At 43.4% G+C, this 21,447-nt stretch overlaps 1 protein-coding gene across 15 annotated transcripts in view; it reads left to right on the top strand.

Moving 5' to 3' along the window:
- Positions 1-21,172, top strand: part of stk33 (serine/threonine kinase 33) — a 220,948-nt gene extending 199,776 nt beyond the window's left edge. For 14 of the 15 annotated variants that reach the window (XM_070899944.1, XM_070899943.1, XM_070899941.1 and 11 more), the window contains one exon: positions 19,923-21,172. In XM_070899944.1, coding sequence (XP_070756045.1) covers positions 19,923-20,138 — 216 coding nt within the window. In that variant the 3' untranslated portion in view covers positions 20,139-21,172. Of the gene's footprint in view, positions 1-7,934; positions 8,015-8,114; positions 8,402-19,922 lie in introns of those variants that run through there. The other variant, XM_070899954.1, reaches the window with a different exon arrangement.
- The last annotated feature ends 275 nt before the right edge of the window (positions 21,173-21,447 follow it).

The following is a 21,447-nucleotide window of genomic DNA, read 5'->3' as shown; positions in this document are numbered from 1 at the left end:
TACCTGTTGGACAAGAGCAAGGGCTGAGGCATCTCCATCACTACCTCCTGGGTCCCTATACCTGCCTCGCTCGTAGTCACACCCTCCTATCCCTGACCACGGACCAAATTTGAATTAATTAATCTAAGGGGTGTGTCTGCCTCCTGGAACACAGCGTCCAGGTAACTCTCCCCCCTCCCTGATATGTCGCAGTGTCTGCAGCTCGGACTCCAGCTCATCACCACGGAGCCCAAGTTCCTCGAGCTGCAGACACTTGCTACAGATGTGGTCGCCGTGGACCTCAATGAGGTCAACCAGCTCCCACTTCTTCCCAGATTCAAAACATCATCTTTAACAATAGCACATATGTGCAAATCCCCTGGGAGGACAGACGCACAAACATTAGCGTCCTCGTCCAGGCCAACATCCCCAGCATTGAAGCACTGACCACACTTGATCAGTTCCGCTGGGCAGGTCACATAGTTCGCATGACAGACACGAGACTCCCAAAGCAAGTGCTCTACTCTGAACTCGTCCACGGCAAACGAGCCAATGGCGGGCAGAGGAAACGTTACAAGGACATTTTCAAAGCCTCCCTGATAAAGTGCGACATCCCCACTGACACCTGGGAGTCCCTGGCCATAGACCGCCCTAAGTGGAGGAAGTGCATTCGGGAGGGTACTGAGCTCCTCGCGTATCATTGCCGAGAGCATGCAGAAATCAAGCGCAGGCAGCGGAAGGAGCGTGCGGCAAGCCAGACTCCCCGCCCACCCTTTCCCTCAACGACTATCAGTCCCACCTGTGACAGAGACTGTGGTTCTCCTATTGGACTGTACAGCCACCTAAGAATTCATGCTAAGAGTGGAAGCAAGTCTTCCTCGATTCCGAGGGACTGCCTATGATGATGATGTGCACTGTGGTGAGTTTCAGAGGAAGGCAGGGCAACTAATATAATCGGGATGGCACATGTTATACCTAATTAGTGAAACCCGTGTTGACCCAGTAAACTAAGTTTACACCAGGTTAAATATCAGCAATACTGATCAATGGGACGTGATATGATGGTGGGTTATAGATGTCAGCCTTAGTTCAGTGGTTACATTTTTACTTCTGAATCAGAAGGTTGTGGGTTCAAACACCACTCCATAAACTTGAGCACATAATCTAAGCTGGTACTTCAGTGCAGTACTGAGAGAGTACTGCAATGTCAAAAGTGTTCTTTCGGACAATTCATTAAACTGATGGCCCGTTTTCCTTCTTGAGGGTGTAAAAGATCTGATGGCACTATTCAGCGAAGAGCATGGGAGTTGTCCCAGTGTCCTAGCCAACATATATTCCTCAATTAACACCGTGAAAAACCAATATCTGCTCATTATCTCATTACTGTTTTTGGGTCCTTGCTGTGTGCAAATTGGCTGTTGCGTTTCCCTACATTACAACAGTGACTACACTTCAAATGTACTTAATTGGCAGTAAAGCGCTTTGGAACATCCTTGGATCATGAAATGCACTATATAAATATAAGTTCTTTCACTTATGCTATGGCTAAAGCCATTACATAGTCAAAGTCTGTGGCACACTCTTGATTTTCGATCTGTTCCTATGCTTCCAATGCTGCTTTGAACCAGGGTAGTTCAAATGTGACACAATGAACTAATGTCATCTGCTGCAGCTTGGAATGCCCCCAAGGCATAAAAATGTTGGGCCAGAGTCACTTTCAGAGCCACAGGCTTTCTAGCCTCTATTCACTGTGTCCCTGTGGCATCAAGACTATGATTAGAAATGTAGAACATTGAAGATGATGAACATAAACTGCAGCATACCACTCTGGTGCAATATGTCAGTGCATCACTTTCTTTAGTTCTTAATTGAAGATGCCGGGGAAAAAAAATGTGTTAAATTGTCAAACTTGTTTGACTTGTTAAATTGAAAATATTTAATTCTGCTTCCATCACAAAAATGGTGCAACCTAATGTGTGCACACGTAAAATAAAAATTAAACAGGAATATCAAAGAGTGACTAAGTGGAATAGACTTCAAAAAATTAATTGAGAGGGTAGTGATAAAATGTATAATTAGGAGTTGCCAGAATAGATAGTAATCAAAGTAGGCTTGGATGACAGGAAAGGTAATAAAAACTATTAAAGATAAAGAAAAGGCATTCTGATTTTAAAGGTCATGTGAGAAAGGAAAATGCAGGATCAGTACAAGGAAAACTGAAATCCTGGGAAAGAACAACTGTGTGATCACTCGCAGCTGTAAAGGAAAGCCTTGATCCCTGTTGAGTCGCCTAGAGATTGGGTTACGGAATGTAGGTACAATGGGTTGCCTTAAATTAAAAGAATGTGGCAGCTCCCAGCGAAGAAAGAATTCACTTGCATGATAGTGTGCTGCTGGTCGAAAGTGAGTTGTACAGATGTTCTCAAAGACCCCATTGAAGTTGAAGTGAAATTATGCTACAGTTCTACTTGCAGCACAAGGCATAACTATAACAACACAAAAGCAAAATACTGCGGATGCTGGAATCTGGAATACAAACAGAAATGCTGGAAATCTCAGCGGGTCAGGCAGCATCTGTGGAGAAAAAAAGAGAGTTAATGTTTCAGGTCGATGACTCTTCATCAGAACTGCCGAATGTTCAAAAAGAAAGGGAGGGAGGAAGAAAGAACAAAAGGGAAGGTCTGTGATAGGGTGGAAGGCAGGTGAGATTAGAGAGACAAAAGGGATGATGGGCCAAATTGAAATGGTAATGACAGGTTAGCAAAAGGTTAGTCCAGATTGGGTGTGAATGGCGGAATAATGACCAGCTGCCATTGGAGACAAAGAAAATAAGAGAAAAAAAATTCCCATCAAATCCTTGGAGTGGGGAGGGGGTGGGAAGGGGGGAGAGAAAGGGAGCCAAAAATGCACAGGGGTTATCTGAAATTGTTGAACTGGATGTTGAGTCCAGAAGGCCGCAAAGTGCCTAAACGAAAGAAGAGGTGCTGTTCCTTGAGCTTGTGTTGAGCTTCATTAGGAAAGTGTAGGAGGCCGAGGACGGAGAGGTCAGAGTGGGAATGGAGCGGGGAATTAAAGCCACAGGTGACCGGAAGCTCGGCCACACTTACGGACTGAACGGAGGTGTTCCGCAAAGCCGTCACCCATTCTGTGTTTGGTCTCCCCAATGTAGAGGAGACCACATCGTGAGCAGCGACTACAGAATACTAAATTGAAAGAAGTACAAGTAAATCCCTGTTTCACCTGGAAGAAGTATTTGTCGCCTGGATGGTGGGAAGGGAGGAGGTAAAAGGACAGGTGTTGCATCTCCTGCACTTACACAGGAAGGTGCTGTGGGAAGGGGAGGGGGTGCTGGGGGTGGCTGCGGAATGGACCAGGGTGTCGCGGAGGGAGCAGTCCCTTTGGAATTCGGGGAGGGGAGGGGAGGGGAAGATGTGATTGGTGCTGGGATCGCGCTGGAGGTGGTGGAAACGGTGGAGGATGATCCGTTGAACGTTGAGGCTGATGGGGTGAAAGGTGAGGGCAAGGGAAACCTTGTGGTTCTGAGCGGGCGGGGAAGGGGTGAGAGCAATGTGCAGGAAATAGAATGAACACGGTCAAGGACCATGTTAACTACGGCAGAAGGGAATCCTCGGTTGTGGAAAAAGGAAGACATGTCAGAGGTACTAGTGTGAAAGGTGGCATAACTATGTGACATTGTCTTTTAGAAGGTGAACCCTCGGCAAGCCCCCATCCTTAGTTCAGGACGGATGGGAGGACCTCCCGTGATACTGGTTTCTGGATGTCATGCAGTGCAGCCTCCCTGGTCTCCCTCCACTTTTTTTTAACACATTCTTCGACTTCCTCCTAAAGTTTACTGCTATCCTCCTCATTGTTTACTACATTTCCAAGTTTTGTGTCCTCTGCAAACTTTGAGATTATGCCCCTATACCCGGCCAGGTTATCATATATCAAAAGAGCAGTGGTCCTAATACTGACCCCTGGGGAACACCTCTGTATCCTTGCTACCAGTCTGAAAGTCAACAGTTCTCCTCTACTTTCTGCTTTCAGTCTCTTAGCCAATTCTATATCGATGCTGTCACTGCCCCACTTATCCCATGGATTTCCCATGGTTGAGCTCTCAACCTTCCACAATGACGAATGGTTAACCCATCTCTACCTGCCTGGATATGAATCTAACCCACACTATTTTTATTAGAGATTTCTCCCTCTCGGATATTTCCTCTGTGGAAGAGTTGCGGAAGTAGCAGCAAATCTGGAAGCCTTCCCAGACAATATGTAAGGAACAGGAACATCAGTGAGTTGGTTAGATTAATAAGAGAAAAGTCAAGCAGTAGTTATTGCTTGGGAAAGTTTTTGGGGGGAACTAGTGGGATCTGCTTAAAATATCAATGTGCTATAACCCAAAAGGATATGTGAAAAATAAGATCTTAAGAAACTGCGACACTCGACCATCCAGCTACTGCAAAGTCTGGTTCAACCTCAGCCTTGTTCTTGTGGCAATGCTGTGGCATTGACATCCTCTGCATCTGGATACCCAATTAGTCACGTCTGGCTAGTGGCTAACATATTGGACAGTACTGCTATGGATGCAAAGATCTGTCCTGGTGCTCTCCTCAACCACCTTCTGCGCAATCAGGGATGGACAATAAACGTTAGCCTTGTCAGCGACGCCCACATCCCGTGACTGAACAAGCTAAGGCAGTTGTTCTCCGTCGTTGTGTTGCCCAGCTGGAGCTGGCTGACCTCCTTGGCACAACTTATTTAACCTTGTACCACCACAACCATTAAATATGGTATTTGAAGGAATTTAAAAATGATCATACTTTAAGAAATTCTTTTTTAAAATTGCCACCTAACTTTTTTGGAAAAATTTGTTTTGATTACAGTTTCATAAATATGGAAAAAGTGTCAAACAAACAGCACTGCTTTAAAAAGGTACTGTAAGCATTTCAACAACAAAACTGGCAGTTTAAGAACTCCTTTGTCCATAGGACTTCCTTTGTTTTCATTCCAAATGGGCACTCAAGAAAAAAAAAAGTGACCCAGCATGAATCCTGACAAATAATGCTCGGTGTTTATTGAAATATTTGTACATCATATCTGAGGATTTACACAAAATAGGTGCAAGCACTTCAGCATATTAAATGCTGAATTTCAGCCTAGAAAGAGATTGGCACAGGGCCTGCTCTCCCAATTCAGCTGCACACTAGCTGCACACCTCCTCTCCTGGCACACAGGAACACTGAATCAGCTTCATTGTTTTTTGAGAAAAAGGGGATTTGTACTAAATGGTTAATTTAAGTTTAGCTCCAGACCAAAACAAAGTATTCTATAGAGCGGTGGAATGGGACTAGCCAAAGTGCTCATGCAGAGACCTGGCATGGACTCGACAGACCGAATGGCCTCCTCCTGTGCTGTAACCATTCTAAGTGGCTCAATGGCCTGTCTTAGGGTTTTATACAATGCAACAGTATGAGATTATGTGGAATTACCCATCTGAAATATCCTGATTACATTTCATATCCATCAGCACAATATTTCCTCATTCAAGGATGTACTTTTAATGTGTATGGTGAATCCAGATTATTTGAAGAATGAAATTCCTGCCAGGTAGATAATCTATCTTACGGCAACATGCAGCACTATTTCTTCATTTTTTTTCTGTCAGGTTTGCATTTATTGGCTTTTGTTTTCATTTTTGGAAGCAATTTTTGCCATCAAGCTTTTCTAAATATGTTAAATTAGGTGCAGAGAGATTTCCCTGTACTCTGCCCAACAATATGACTTAACCCCAACCACAGAAGGTCATCCCCATAGTGTGCCAGAGTGATATTTTCACATCACACCAGTCATCCTAAGGCTGCTGATTTAATGCCAAATTATAGACAATTTTGTGTTATGGACTCACATCAACTAGGAACTGTTACTTACCATGAACACGGCTTTTTCACAACCATGAATGTTACATGGTTTTAATTGCTTGCAGTTTCACAATGGCAAACATTTGGGTAAGTATACACATGGGGTTGATAAATTAAAAGCCATTGCAGAATACGTGAAATAGCAGAATCGGATGAAATTAGATTTGGTCACAGCCAGGGCCCATAGGGTTGACTTGATTATTAATGCAGCACCACGTCATATCTACAATTGATCATTTGTTGTGAAATATATTCTGTAAAAAATAAAAGTCGTGTTAGAATATAGGTTCATATATTCTTCAAAATGACAGAAAATGAAGCTCCATTCTACAGATTATAAAATATTTTGATATTGTATCTTTTTATTTTAATCATAGTTAGACCTAGCTATTGGGATATTTAAATTGAAAGTTATAGCAGCTGTTTCTGATATTTCTCCTGTCCATTGTTGTCACATGAGGTTCTGATGGCGAGTGAATACATAAATCCCATCTGAATTTGAGATTGAAGTATGAACGAGATCAACCTGCCCCTGTTTATGTTGTTGTGTATAAACAGTTCTTCATCAGGCTCACACAATGGGCCAGGTACCTCAGGCATGTGAAATATTAATATTTTTAAGGTTGCCACTGTGGCCCTATAAACTATTTATAATGCCAATCAACTGTTAGAAGATTCACATAGATGTTACCTGCAAGATGTAATTGATTAAACAATAATTTACCTTCCTGTTGAGAAAAAATCTGAGGCTGCTTTAAAACTTGTTGCCTAGTGATCTTTTATTCTGATGTAATAAGCTACAGCTTGCCACCATGTCTTGAGTTCACTCTGTTCAACTGTATTTTGATATGACTACAGGTATAACAGGAGTATAGAGGAGTGTACTTTCAAAAAAAGCTCATCAGAGATCAGTTTAAAGGACTCTGAGAATTAAATGCACTTCATATTCTAATTTTAGAAGACAGTTTAGACCGTTTAGATCATCAGAGAAAGTTAAGTGCTGCATTGCTATTTGGAACTGCTGATTTACCTTGTTCTATTTATAAACTTGATTAGTAGTTTTAGCCTTAAATAATATTGTCTGTTCCATCTATTGGTGAGGTCAGGACTGTACAGATATACTATTTCTGATACCCCAGCATTTCACGAGTGGATTATTAACCCTGAGACATGCTATTCGCAGTCATTTCATACATCAGGATAAGTTGCAGTTCACAAGCATCTGCCTTTTGCAATGAACATGAATAAAGAGCATTTGGAGAAGGGCCTGAATTGTAACACTATAGGACCTAGGAAAACTTATAGGATTGCAGTTTCTCAACTTGAACAGTAGTGTACAGCTGCAAAAATTTATAATTAAAAAAAAAATCACATACACATTATCACAGTTCGAAAAATCAATTGGCAGACCTCCAGTGGCATTGCCCCAAGTAAATTGGAGCATATTCTCTATCTCTTACTTAGATGTCATCTTTGTGTTACTGCTTCTCTCTCCTCTTTCTCGCTGGCTTCCTCTCTCCTTTCGGGTGAAAATCGGTGTATAACATGCTTTGGCATGGCAGGAAATGGAGCTGCCAAGGGGCATGGGCTGTATTTTCTGGTGGTGGCTGAGGGGACACATCTTCAACTAGATATCCAGTCAGGGCTATGGGGAAAGAAACCCAGGTGGAGCGATTGATCCAGCCACGGGCATGGGATTGCTTTTAGTGGAGGGCGGGGGGTGTTGAAAGGGATGCAAATGACATCTGGTTCGCAGATACTGGGAGGATCCAGCCAGGGCCACGGATAGGATTTGGGTTGTGTGTGTGTGTGGGGGTGCGGGGGGGGCAGGGGGGTGGAGACTCTGAGGAGGAATACAAGATGCCAACAGAAAAGCAACTCAAAGGGGGACACTGCCAGGCTTGACGTCTGCTCCCACATCCCCATCACAACCCATTGCTTCCCCTTCTGACCACCTCCTCACAAACCTGTGCTGTTTCTTTACAGTCTCTAATCTTAGCATTTCAAATTGTTCTTTGTTCTTTTCCTCTACAGCCAGATATACTTTTTCTAGTTCATGATCCATCTCTTTCATAACTGCAATATGGAATTTTAAATACTGCTGTTTGCTTCAGGTAATTTTTTCAGATTTAAAAGTTGGAACACTTTTGGTCTAAACTGCCATGATTCTCCAATTCAAGCTTGTTCCAGATGTTTTTTCCTTATGTGTTATAGGTAAGTCCTCACTCCCTATGGAATTATTCTGGGATACCAGGACACAAGATAAACAAAGGGTACTTTTAGCATCATGGTATCCTCACGGGAAAAGTTCAGGACTTCATTGACCTCCTGATCTCTCCAAAAGATGGAAAATACCACACAAATCGACCTTAGGCTGAAAACCAAGTTTATTAAGAAATAATATTAATAGTAACGCCATTAAAATATCAGATTTTAGCTGGTATATAATAGTTCATGTCAGTCAGTGTCAATTTCAAAACAATAAACATCAATTATTCTTTCACAGTTGTCTGTCGTACTGTAAACAACTTGGACCGTACATCTTTATGAAAAGCTGTTACGTGAGAAATGAACTGGACAATTTCTTCGTTAGCCTTTGCATGTATAGCACTATAGCCAAAAGGAAACTGAAGAACATAAGACACCTGTCACAATTGTATGATTTTCTTTATTTTGATGCAGGCTGGTAATAAAACAGATTAAATAAATAAATATCACTTATAATTAAAGCTGACCCACTGGAAAATATTTCTTGCAGTGACAGCCAATCAGATTTGACAGGTATCAGGACATTCTCCCAGATACCAGGGAAGAAATTCATACACTGTGAAAACACAGCCAAACTGCAAGCATTTGCTTGCAGGACCTGCTTATTAGATTATTGCGGACTAGAAATGGGACAAAAAGGGATATCCTCGTAATTGCCCGAACCACTTCTAACACTTGTGTGGACTCTGTCTCCCAACACTTGTTAAGCAATCCACATAAACAGAAGTCAGACAAGCTCCCACTTGTTAAGCAATCTACTTAAATAAAAATCAGATAACTCTTTATATTAGTATCTACATGTTGGTCAGTGATGTGGATTTGTTCAAGACAATTTTGAATAGCAAGCTACAGAGAGTATAATTTTCCATAAGGAATAGCTGGAAATCCATTTTAGGATTTAGAATCCAAAACAAGAAGTGTTGGAATAAAAACATGTGACGATTCTTGTGAGCTGAAACTAGATAGCCCCCTGATCTGTCATACTTAATGTGGAACCTTTTACCATTCAGAGAACCTTGGATGTTTACAGTACAACTTATTATGTTTGTGCTGATGTTTTGCTAGATCAATCCAAAAACGAGTCTCACTGCTGTGTTCCATATTCCTGAATTACCGTGTTTCAAATGTTTATACAATTCTTCTTTAAAAAGTTTGTTTTAATCTGTATAGATTGTGTACAAAAAGAAAAAGTTTTTTGAGTTAAGATTTTTGAATTCTAAATTGGTTGCAGTTGTAAAGTGATAATTACTACACTAAACTAATTGGGCACGTGAATTATTCTGATTTAATTTCTGCCTCAACCACTCCTTGGGCCCAAGTTTCGGGCCGCGCCTAAAACGGCGCAGCCCCGTCCTGGACGCCCGTTTATCGCGCCACAAAGTGCGCCTAAAAAAAACTTACTGATTCTCCGGCTCCCTGTAGGTCCTCTGGAGCTGGGCGCGGCACAGCACGAGCTGTGGGGGGCGGAGCCAGGTCCCTGCGCTGAAAACAGTGTCGGGACCTCTGCACATGCGCGCTACAGTGGGTGCGCATGTTCAGTAGCTCCAGGCGGCCAAAATTGTGTGGGAGGGGCCCAAAGCACGCAGCCCCTAGCCCTGGCCCAATGGCCTCACTGGGGCTGCGTGGATAAGGCTGCCTCCCACACCCAGCTCCTGCTTCCTCCCGACCCGACCCGACTCCCGCTTCCCCCCCACACCCCCAGACCGAACCCGACCCAACGCCCACCTACCTGTAAATCTGGTGCTGGGGACGGGCCCATTCAGCCTCCCTCCCCCTTCCCCCCCCCCTTCTCCTTCCCCTTTCTCCCCCACTCTCCTTCCCCCTTTCCTCCTTCCCCCCTTTCCTCCTTTTCCCCACCTTCTCCTCCCCCCTTCTCCTTCCCCCCCTTCTCCTTCCCCCCCCTTCTCCTTCCCCCCCTTCTCCTCCCCCCCTTCTCTTTCCCCTTCTCCCCCCTTCTCTTCCCCTTCTCCCCCCTTCTCTTTCCCCTTCTCCCCCCTTCTCTTTCCCCTTCTCCCCCCTTCTCTTTCCCCTTCTCCCCCCTTCTCTTTCCCCTTCTCCCCCCTTCTCTTTCCCCTTCTCCTCTCCCCCCATCTCCTCTCCCCCATCTCCTCCTACCCCCCTTCCCCTCCTCCCCCCTCCCTCCTCCCCCCTTCTCCTCCCCTCCTCCTCCTCCTCTCCTCCCCTTCCCCTTCTCCTCCTCCCCCCCTTTCCCCTTCCCCTCCCCCTTCTCCTCCCCCTCACCTTCTCCTCCTCCTCTCCTCCCCTTCCCCTTCTCCTCCTCCCCCCCTTTCCCCTTCCCCTCCCCCTTCTCCTCCCCCTCACCTTCTCCTCCTCCCCCCTCCCCTTCCCCTTCTCCTCCCTCCCCTTCCCCTTCTCCTCCCTCCCCTTCCCCTTCTCCTCCTCCCCCCTCCCCTTTCCCCTTCTCCTCCTCCCCCTTTCCCCTTCTCCTCCTCCCCCCTTTCCCCTTCTTCTCCTCCCCCCCTTCTCCTCTCCCCCTTCTCTCCGATCCCTCCCCCCTTCCCGCCTTCCTGCCCTCTGCCTCCCTCCCCTCCCCCTGCTTCCCTCCCCCTCCCCCTGCCCCCCTCCTCCCCCTCCCCTCGCTGTCAGAAACACAGACACTGACAGACAGAGAGTGAGAGACACACACACAGACAGATAGAGAGATAGAGACACTGGGGGTAGGAGGGGGGGGCATCCCAGCACGCTGTTGGAGGGCTCCCGGTGCTGCAGTCGGTAAGTAGAAAATCTTTTATTTATATATTTTTTTTTTAATTATTTCTTATTAATTTTTTTTGATTGATTTATTGGTTGATTTATTGATGTTTTTATCAATTATTATTGATGATGACTCTTTATTTGTAAAACTGAAGTGTTTAATGTTTGTAAACTTCCCTTTAAACCCCCCCCCCCCCCCCATTCCCTACGCCTGATTTTCTAAAGTGTAGACAAGGTTTTTTCGAGCGTACAAAAATCTTCACTTACTCCATTCTAAGTTAGTTTGGAGTAAGTTTTCATTGCCGAAACTTTGAAAACAGGCGTAAGTGGCCGGACACGCCCCCTTTTGAAAAAAAAATTCTGTTCCAAAGTGAAACTGTTCCAACTGACTAGAACTGGAGCAAACTAAATGCCGAGAATTTGAATTTCTAAGATACTCCGTTCTACACCAGTTGCTCCAAAAAATCAGGAGCAACTCGGGCCGAAACTTGGGCCCCTTGTGACAAAGCATTTAATGTTTCAACAATCCTTGGAGTAAATAATTTCTCTTAACCTCTATCCTCCCTCTCAATAATTTTAAATTAATGACCCTCATCAATGACTCCCCGACCACAACAAACAGTCTTTGCTTTTGAAATAGTGGGCCCAAGTTTGCCCAGGAGTTGCTCCTATTTTTTTGGAGCAACTAGATTTTTTTGGAGTATCTTAAATATCGCAATTCTGCCCATTTAATTTGTTCCATTCTAAGTGAGTTAGTTAGGTTTTTTTTTTAAGTTTAGTTTTTTTTACAAAAGGGGGCGTTACCAGCCACTTATGCCTGTTTTGGCCATTTAAGCCAGTTTAGACAGCTAATAGTTGCTCCAAACTAACTTAGGCCAGAGTATGTGGCTACTTGTGTCCACACAGAAAAAGCTTGCGGTGAGCTAAGAAATCAGCGCAGGTAACCAGAGATATGGCGGGCGGGCAGGGGGCGGGGGGGAAGTGAGAGGACCTTGCAAAGCACTAAACACCTTCGCAACAACATTAAAGAAGCACAAATACATTTAAAGCATCAAGCACTGAACAAAGCACACAAATAATCATTCAATAACAAATAAAAAATACAAGGAAGCTGAGAGGCCCTGCACCTAGCTCCAAGACTCACAAAGCACTAAACAACTAGATAACAAATGGATTGGGAAACTAGCAAATACATTATAGCAAGTCCTGTAAATAAAAGTTTCAGCCAAACTATTTTACAGAATTCCTTTTGCAAGCAGATGAAGAGTAAACTTGAATGTAAATCAAACAAGAATTTAGGACATCAATCAATCAATAAATAAATAAAAAATAGAAGTCCTACCTTCAGCAAAGCTTTACTGCAGAAAAACACTAGCAGCTGGGTAGTGTTGCACAGAGTCTATACTGTCTCCTGCCCAGCTGCCGGCTGAATGGACAGCCCGGCTGGTGGGTGGGAGAGACTACCAGAGGCAGGAGACTGCAGCCTGGGACCCTTTGGGTTTGGTCCCCAGTACTGGGAAAGGAGCATCAGCCCTGATTGGTGATCAGAAATGCTGGGGGATGCCGTTGATTGGGAGACCCGGTGGGGGGAGCTACCAGTTGGACAGGGAGGTCTGTGAGCGGGCTGGGTGGGGTGTGGGGGCAGGGTCCCTGACCATGCCGGGTTCTTTCACCGATTTTGGCCTCCGACGCAGCTCCCCTGGCTGTCAGGCGGGTAGGCCTGCAGCTCCTGGCGTCCGCTAGCGGGAGGGGAGCTGACATCGGGAAGGGTAGGGGGAGGCGGCTGATCACGGGTGGTTTACAGGTAAGGCGGCCATAGAAGGCCCCCCGCCAGTCTCTGCCCTACTCCACTCCAGCACCATGGTTGTCGCTGGCATCTTCCTATTCGCTAATACAAGACAATCACCTAATCTTAACAACATGCCTCTGCCTGGGGGCCTTAACTACCCTATTTACTGCCACATGTGCACTCACCCAAAACGACATTAAAAAAATCATTGCCTTCTCAACATCAAGCCAACTGGGTCTGATAATAGTTACAATCGGACTAAATCAGCCCCAACTTGCGTTTCTTCATATTTGCACCCCTCACTTTCTTTAAGGCAATACTTTTTCTTTGCTCGGGCTCAATTATCCACAGCTTAAGTGACAAACAAGACATTCAAAAAATGAGTGGATTACATAAACTCCCGCCATTTACCTCATCCTCTTTAACCATTGGAAGCCTGGCCCTTACAGGCATGCCTTTCCTGCCTGGATTTTTTTCAAAAGACACCATTATTAAATCTATAAACACTTCCCATTTAAACGCCTGAGCCCCATTCTTAACCCTTATTGCAACCTTGTGGCTGGATAAGGCAGCAGGCTGCCGATGAGGGAGCCCATTCGGCCAGGGCTAGGGGCGGTGTGCTTCGGGCCCCTCCCACACAGCCTGCAGAGATTGTGGGGGCGAGGAGATACTCCACATGCGTGCACACTCTAGCGCGCATGTACAGAGGTCCCGGCGCCAGGACCTGGCTCCGCCCCCCACACTAGATGTGGTGCACTACGCCAAGGCTGATGATGTCCTGAGGAGCGAGGAGAATACCTTGGTAAGTTTTAAGCGCAATTTTTCTTCTACAAAGTCGCCGTACCTCATCGAGGTGCGCCATTCTAAGTGGGGGGGGGGCAAACTTGGCCCCAATGTTTCTTTGTTCAGCTTATCATAGCCCTTCATAATGTTAAAAAGCTTTATTCTAGTCGAAATTGTCCCAGTATCTCAAGTCTTTCCTCAACTAGTTTTTGCACCCTGCCGTCATCCTGGTAAATCTAAATAGTGCGTTCTCTTTGACCCCAATGACCTATAATGGCCTGGATGTTGTGGTCAGCGGCAAAGGGATGGTGTTCACCGCTGACATCGAAAAAAAGTGCCCACAAAGATTTAGCGAGCTCTGTGGCGTTGATTTCCCCTACTATGACGTCAATTTCATTCTGGCGCCATCTTTAGGGGATCTCTGGCATACATCATCATAGGCAGTCCCTTGGAATCGAGGAAGACTTGCTTTCACTCTAAAAGTGAGTTCTCAGTGACTGTACAGTCCAATGCAAGACTTACAGCCTCTGTCACAGGTGGGGCAGATAGTGGTTGAAGGAAAGGGTGGGTGGGGAGCCTGGTTCGATACGCGCTCCTTCCTCTCTCTCCGCTTGGTTTCTGCATGCTCTTGTCGACGCGACTCGAGGTGCTCAGCACCCTCCTGGATGCTCTTCCTCCACTTTGGCCAGTCTTGGGCCAAGAATTCCCAGGTGTCGGTGAGGATGTTGCATTTTATCAAGGAGACTTTGAGGGCGTCCTTGAAGCATTTCCTCTGCCCACCTGGGGCTCGCTTGCCGTGCAGGAGCTCCGAGTAGAGCACTTGCTTAGGGCATGCAGACAATGTGGCACGCTTAACAGAGCTGGTTGAGTGTGGTCAGCGCTTCGATGTTGGCTTGGGCGAGGACACTGACTTTGGTGAGTCTATCCTCCCAGTGGATTTGCAGGCTTTTGCAGAGGCAGCGCTCGTGGTACTTCTCCAGCACTTTGAGGTGTCTGCTGTATATAGTTCATGTCTCTCAGCCATATAGGAGGGCGGGTATCACTACTGCTCTGTAGACCATAAGCTTGGTACCAGATTTAAGGTCCTGGTCTTCAAAACTCTCTTCCTCAGGCGACCGAAGACTGTGCTGGCACACTGGAGGCAGTGTTGGACCTCATCATTGATATCTCCCCTTGCTTGATAGTAGGCTCCCGAGGTATGGAAAATAGTCCATGTTGTTTAAGGTCAAGCCGTGGATTTTGATGACCGGGGTGCAGTACTGTATGGCGACGTTAGGTTGGTGGCGGAACTTTGTCTTATGGATGTTTAACATAAGGCCCATGCTTTCATACGCCTCAGTGAAGGTGTTGATGATGGCTTGGAGTTTGGCCTCTGTGCACAGATGCAAGCATCATCCGCGTACTATAGTTCGATGGCAGAGGGTGGGATGACCTTGGATCTAGCCTGGAGGTGACGAAGGTTGAACAGGTTCCCATTGGTTCTATAGTTTAGTTCCACTCGAGCGGGGAGCTTGTTGAGAGTGAGATGGAGCATTGCAGCAAGGAATATCAAGGAAGTATGGCGGAGAAACACTATTGGTACAAATGCATGACCTCATCTCTCTCATCTGGAGGGAGGAGAGCATGCCAGGAGATCTCAGAGATGCCGTAATCGCGACCATCTTCAAAAAAGGGGACAAGTCCGACTGCGGCAACTAGAGAGGAATCTCCCTGTTGTCAGCCACTCAGTAAGTCATCGCAAGAATGCTCCTCAACTGTCTTCTCCCTGTGGCTGAAGAGCTCCTCTCAGAGTCACAATGCGGATTCCGTCCACTAAGGGGTACAATGGACATGATCTTCACCGCGCGACAACTACAAGAGAAATGCAGGGAACAGCACCAACCCTTGTACATGGCCGCCTTTGACCTCACAAAGGCCTTTGACACTGTCAACCATGAGGGACTATGGAGCGTCCTTCGTTTCGGCTGCCCCCAAAAGTTTGTTACCATCCTCCGCCTGCTCCACAACGAAATGCAAGCCATGAGACTGACCAATGGATCCACCACAGACCCAATCCACATCCGGACCGGGGTCAAGCAGGGCTGTGTCATCGCACCAACGCTCTTCTCAATCTGGCTTGCAGGAACAGTGAAGTCATCAAGCAACCTAAGCAGCCAATTAGATTGAAGAATTATCTCAGCAAAACAGGAAGTAAAAAGTGCTGATTATCATTCACTTTTTAATCATTTTACAGAAAGCTAAATTTGGGACAATCACATGGAATTGGGATAGAAGCGGAAATATCATAAACTTAAAAAAAAACATTTTTTAAATTTAAATCTATGGAACTTTTATCATGGAAAGGAGGAACTGACACTCCAGAATTGTTAAATTAATTTTTCAGGCCAAAAACATTTTTCAGAAGTAACTATGACTTAGTACGCTTTTAAAAACTCAATTACACTTCAGTTAACAAGGCTTAACTTTTTCAATGGATTTTACGAGAATAGTGCATCAAAAGTTGAAAGTCATGTTAAATCCATGATTTGTAATCATTGCATCAGCAAAGTCTGCAGCAGTGTGTGCACCCCGTAAAGGAGCAGGCTATCACTGACAGCAACATATGGATTTCTGCGTTGAACTGTGCATGTGCGGACACCAGAAGTTGCTGTCAGTTTTACACAGTAATGACGGCGAACGTCATTGCAACCACAAATTGCAGATCCAAAGGTTTCTTAACATCGCACATAACACTTCAAATGTGACCTAACCAAGGCATTGTACAATTTATCACTAGCTCTGTTGTTTAACTCTATGCTCTTATTTCTAAAAGCTAAAATACTCTTGGAGGTTTTAATGCCTTTATATACCTGCCACACACCTTTTAAGGAATTGTGCATTTGAACCTCTAGGTCTCTGTTGATCCACAGTATCTTTCTATTAAATCTGTCATTTTTCCACCGAAAATGCATTATCTCACAGTATCAATGACCAATGGATAGCAAGTAGACTATATTAATTCTTCTTTTCTGTGCTTACGGAAGAGACCAGGAGCAGTTTTCTTAAAACAGAAGTTGAATTTTCAGCGGATAAAAAAAATTAGAAATTTCAGCTAAGGTGATCACTTATAAGCTAAGGAAATTAAAGGTAGACAAGAAATCATGGCCAGATGGACATCATACAAGGGTACTGAAAATGCCTAACATAATTAATCACACTCTTACCTTCAGAGAATCATTTCAAATGGGAGCAGTTCTTAAGGATTGAAGGTAGCTAATATGACACATCTTTAAAAAGGTATACTGTGACAACACAGGTAACTACAGGTGCCATATGTTATGTTAAAGTATTAGAAGTCCTTCTGAAAGTTGGATAATGAAATACTAAGATGGGTAAAGTATTGTAAGGGGACTCGGTATGGATTTTGCCGAACAAATTCGCTAGAGTTTGTGGAGAAAATGATAGACCTTGTTGGCAGCAGACAGTCTGTTAATGTGATGAATTTAAATTTAATCAAGGCTTTGGATTACAGTTTCACACATACAATAATCTCACAAGGAAGCAATTCATGAAATATCAGGCAAGATTTTGAGAAAGATTGAAAATTAACTGAACAAAAAGCAGGATGCCACAATCATCAGTGCTGGGGCCACTGCTGTTTACGTTATATACAAATGATTTGGAGTGGGGTATAGAATAAAACTGTCTCAGTTTGAGGTGAGACCAAATTGAAGGCATTTATTCACACATTAAGATACATGCACATCAAGTACAAAGGGATCTGGATAGCTTGGGGGTTGGGCTGATGAATGGTAAATTACATTTAATGTGATAAAATGAAAGACCATGATACCAGGGAAGGGAAACAGTGGAAATATAAACTAAATGGCTCAAGTTCACAAGAAACAGCAAATGAGAAGCATCTCAGGGTTTTGGTGGACTGCTTGCTGAAACAAATCGTGCAATGGGCAGCAGCAGTAAGGAAATCTAATGTTTCTGGGTGTACCTTTGGAAAATAAGTGTCATAATGCAGGAAATATGTCAGAGAGGTTTCATATCAATTTATATAGTTTTCATCCCTGGCAAATGTCTGAAGCTGAGCCAGACCATTCGCAACCTTGGTGTTGTGTTTGACGCTGAGATGAGCTTCCAACTGCATATCCACTCCATCGCCTAGACTGCCTACTTCCAGCTCTGTTACATCACCTGACTCCGACCCAGCCTCAGCTCAACTGCTTTTGAAACCCCTCGTCCATGCCTTTGTTACCTCTAGACTTCCAATGCTCTTTTGGCCGGTCTCCCATCTTCCATCTTAGATAAACTTGTGCTCATCCAAAGCTCTGCTGCACGTGTCCTAACTCACATCAAGTTCACCCATCACCCCAGGCTTGCCGACCTGTCTGACAACGCCTCCATTTTAAAATCTTCATCCTTGTTTTCAAATCCCTTCATGTCCTCAATCCTCTCTATCTCTGTAACTTTCTCCAGCCCTACAAGCCTTTGAGATTTCTGTGCTCCTTCAATTCTGGCCTCTTGCCCATCCCCAATTATAATCGCTCTGCCATTGGCGGCCGTGCTTTCAGCTGCCTTGACCCTAAGCTCTGGAATTCCTTCCCTAAACCTCTCCACCTCTCTACCGCTCCTCCTTTTAAGATGCTCTTTAAAACCAATCTCTTTGATCAAGCTTTTGGTCATCTGTCTTGATATCTCCTTCTGTAACTCAGTGCCAGAAATGTGTTATTGATAACGCTTTTGTTACACGCCTTGGGACGTTTTGCTGTGTTAAACATGCAATTTGCTGTGTATAGTAAGCATGAACAATTACTTTTATAGAAGAACTATGCATCCATACTAGATGCAGTAGTTCTGTTCAGATTGGGAGGCAGCTCCTTCATTAGCAAGAGATGATCAAAATGGCCTCCTTGAATAGATGAGCGGGAAGCTGAAACTACTATGGTGTGAACCCTGATAAAATATATTTTGAGAATGAAGTTCAAGATCACTAGCAATCAACATGTCATGTCTGTTTAACTCCAGGTAATAGTTTAGCTATTGAATAGGTGTAGCTAACTATGCAGGACCTACAAGAAAATCAGTAAATCAAGTCAACAACATCTTCAACACATGTCCCTTAGAGTGCATCTGCACTGAAAGTTTGGTGTCAGAGGAAAGCAATTTCAGCTTTGCATCAATGCTAAGCTGCCAGTATAGACCCAGAGTCCACTGATTCTATGGAGAATGAAATGGAGTGAGATGACCTGGAGGGTGCAGTCTCACATTACTTTGGTTTGACACAACTACGAATGTAAATCACACCTGACAAAGCTCTCTTTTTATTAAGCTGACAGTGTCTCAACCCACATGTCAGTTTGTCAGCATTGGACAAGAGAAAACTTAGCTTTTTTTACTGGGATTGGAAGTTGTCAGTATTAACAAATCAGGTAATTTGAAAGGTGGGACTGGAGGCTGTTGGAGGGTGGAACTGGAACTATTTTCTATGTTTCTATAGATGAAGTCTATAGATGAATCAATCAGGTCATTTTCTCCCATTGATTGTGACAGAAATTTGAGGCAGAAAAAATTTAAATTACTGTTTTCTGAAAGTCAGTTACAGAAGTGTTTAATTAGTGTATGCCCCAAATAAGTCACATGTAACAAACTAGCTGCTAAAATGCAGCTTTTAAAACCTTTTTAAATTTGTTTAAGGGACCTTTCTGAGGCATTGCCTGGTTGTTGTCTTATGTGAAGCATTATTTTCTTAAAGACTGGGAGATAGTTGGATGGTTCTTGGCTTGAAAGCATTAACATGCTCTATTTGGGACAATTGCCATGGCTTGGAAAGAAAATAGGGAATGTGGTTGGAGTGATATGTTTTAGTACTTTAACAAAAATGCACTTTATTAAAATATGTGCCAAAATGCTAAATATCCAAGTGTTTTGAGGAGGGCATGCCTCCATAGAAAATTAATCTTATGCCTTCAACACTTGTATCTCCCTTCAGCAATTTCTAAATTACCAATGCTGCTAAATATACTTTTATGTACTGCAATAAAAATGAAGCAATGTTGTGTATACCTGCAACCTAAGTTAGGATACCTGGTGTTCCACTCGCAGTCTAACTCCTTGTCTTCTTGTAGCATAGGCTTGTATTCAAAGCTGGGGTTGTGTCAGCTTTTTTTGAAGTTGTTGGTCAGGTTTTGCTTATTTTCTAGGTCGGCGTGCATGGTAAATCCAGCGTGGTATCAAGCCTGATTTACGAAATGCTCAGGGCCTACTGCTGCTTCGAATATTTTGTAAACCTAATTTAAATGTTTAGAGAGCAGAGATTTCTTCCTCCCGTTCTCTAAATATTTAACTTTCTAACGTACAACTTATAATAATTTACAAACTATTGCCATTGAACCAAGGGTGATTTTAAAACTTGAATCTTGCTTACATTTTGAAATTATTTTATGGTCAATTTTCACTTGTATTTTGGTTAATTTCAGCCTCCTGGGAACAGCAAGGCTTCTCCAAAACTAAGCATGAAACGACCACCATTACAAGATAAACGACCATGGTCACCCACACATGTGATCCCATCAATCAGATCAGGTTCTATCTCTGGTAAGCCAGAGATACGTAGATCCATAACCCCAACCGGTAATGGCTCTGGATATAAACACACAAATAAGCCTACTCACAAAACCAAAAAGAGCACATAGGATAAAGAATTTTAACAACGAAACCACTAACCTTCAAAATGATGCCAAATGCAAATACATCACAGGAACCATGGATTGCAATGTTACAGGATGAACTTGGCTTTTTTGTCTTTGCTGCTGACCACTATGAATGCTAGTGTGCATAAAAGTTGTGTTTTTTTAAGCTTTGAATTATATGTTTCACATAGTTTTATACAAATTCCAAGAGAAAAGTATGAAACAAGGAAACTTTTCACTGATTAGCTGTCTTTAAGTATATATTAATACCCTGTAGACGGAAGACTCCTAATTTATCTTGCTTAAAGAGATATCAGTATTGTTAAAAATCAGAAATAGTTTATTTAAGATGTCTGTCTTTGTTGTTTGGAAGGAATTTGTTGTGTTTGCACATTAGATTCACGGTCATTGCTTATTTAATTAGTTGCTACTTGGGAGCTGCAGAAGCCCTAAGGAAGCCAATGAATTGTCTTCAGTCAGATGTAGAACATATTTTTATGTACAATTAGTTGACTGGGCATGAAGCAGTGTGTCTTTTCTCAGTCCGTTATTTAGTAGCAGCCCATATATTCATTATAAACATTCAGTCAGTTTTAATCTACAAGTTTTGTCAATTGCAGTGTTATTTTCAAGAGTTGCAAATTGAGCAATTTTATACTGACTTCTGCAAAGGGAGGATAGAAAAATATAAAATATGTTAGATAAAAGCAACCTCTTATTTGCACAAGAAGTATTACTATAAAAATGTACTTTGTGGTTAACTTTAATGAGGTTGAATGTGGTTGTACCTGAGCTGTACATAATATATGTTCTACTGTTCTGTTTAAATATGTTGAGTTGGCCTAAGATGTACTGTAGCATGACATCATGCACCCGGAATCCTGGGATGTATTAACTTGTGCATGTCCATCTAGATAACTGTAGAAGGGTAATGATGCCTGTTCTTGACTAAAGTTTTCTATAGCTCATACAGGGCTTTTAAAAGCAGATGTTCTCTTTTGAGTTGGAAAATAAATATTACCACATTTGACTGAAAACTTGTAGGGATGTGATTTTTCATCTGTAATCTGATTCCAGTTATTTTACATGAGCTGGTTTAACATTTAATCCTTCCTTTCTAAAGTATTTCTATTCGAAACTTGTTTTCTTAAAGTAGTTCCAAAGCTACTGCATTAGTTATACATTTTGTACAAGCAAGTGTGTCCTGAGCATGATGTTGAAACTCGCTAAAAGTTTGACACATCCGTCTTGAGGTTCCAAAAGCTCAGCTGTATCATAAAAATGTTAACTATAAAATTGAATTGTCTTTACA

This window comes from Pristiophorus japonicus, chromosome 14, assembly GCF_044704955.1.
Source record: "Pristiophorus japonicus isolate sPriJap1 chromosome 14, sPriJap1.hap1, whole genome shotgun sequence".
Classification (NCBI taxonomy): domain Eukaryota; kingdom Metazoa; phylum Chordata; class Chondrichthyes; family Pristiophoridae; genus Pristiophorus; species Pristiophorus japonicus.
The sequence above is the reverse complement of the archived record's forward strand: the minus strand, read 5'-3'. Positions and strand labels throughout refer to the sequence as shown.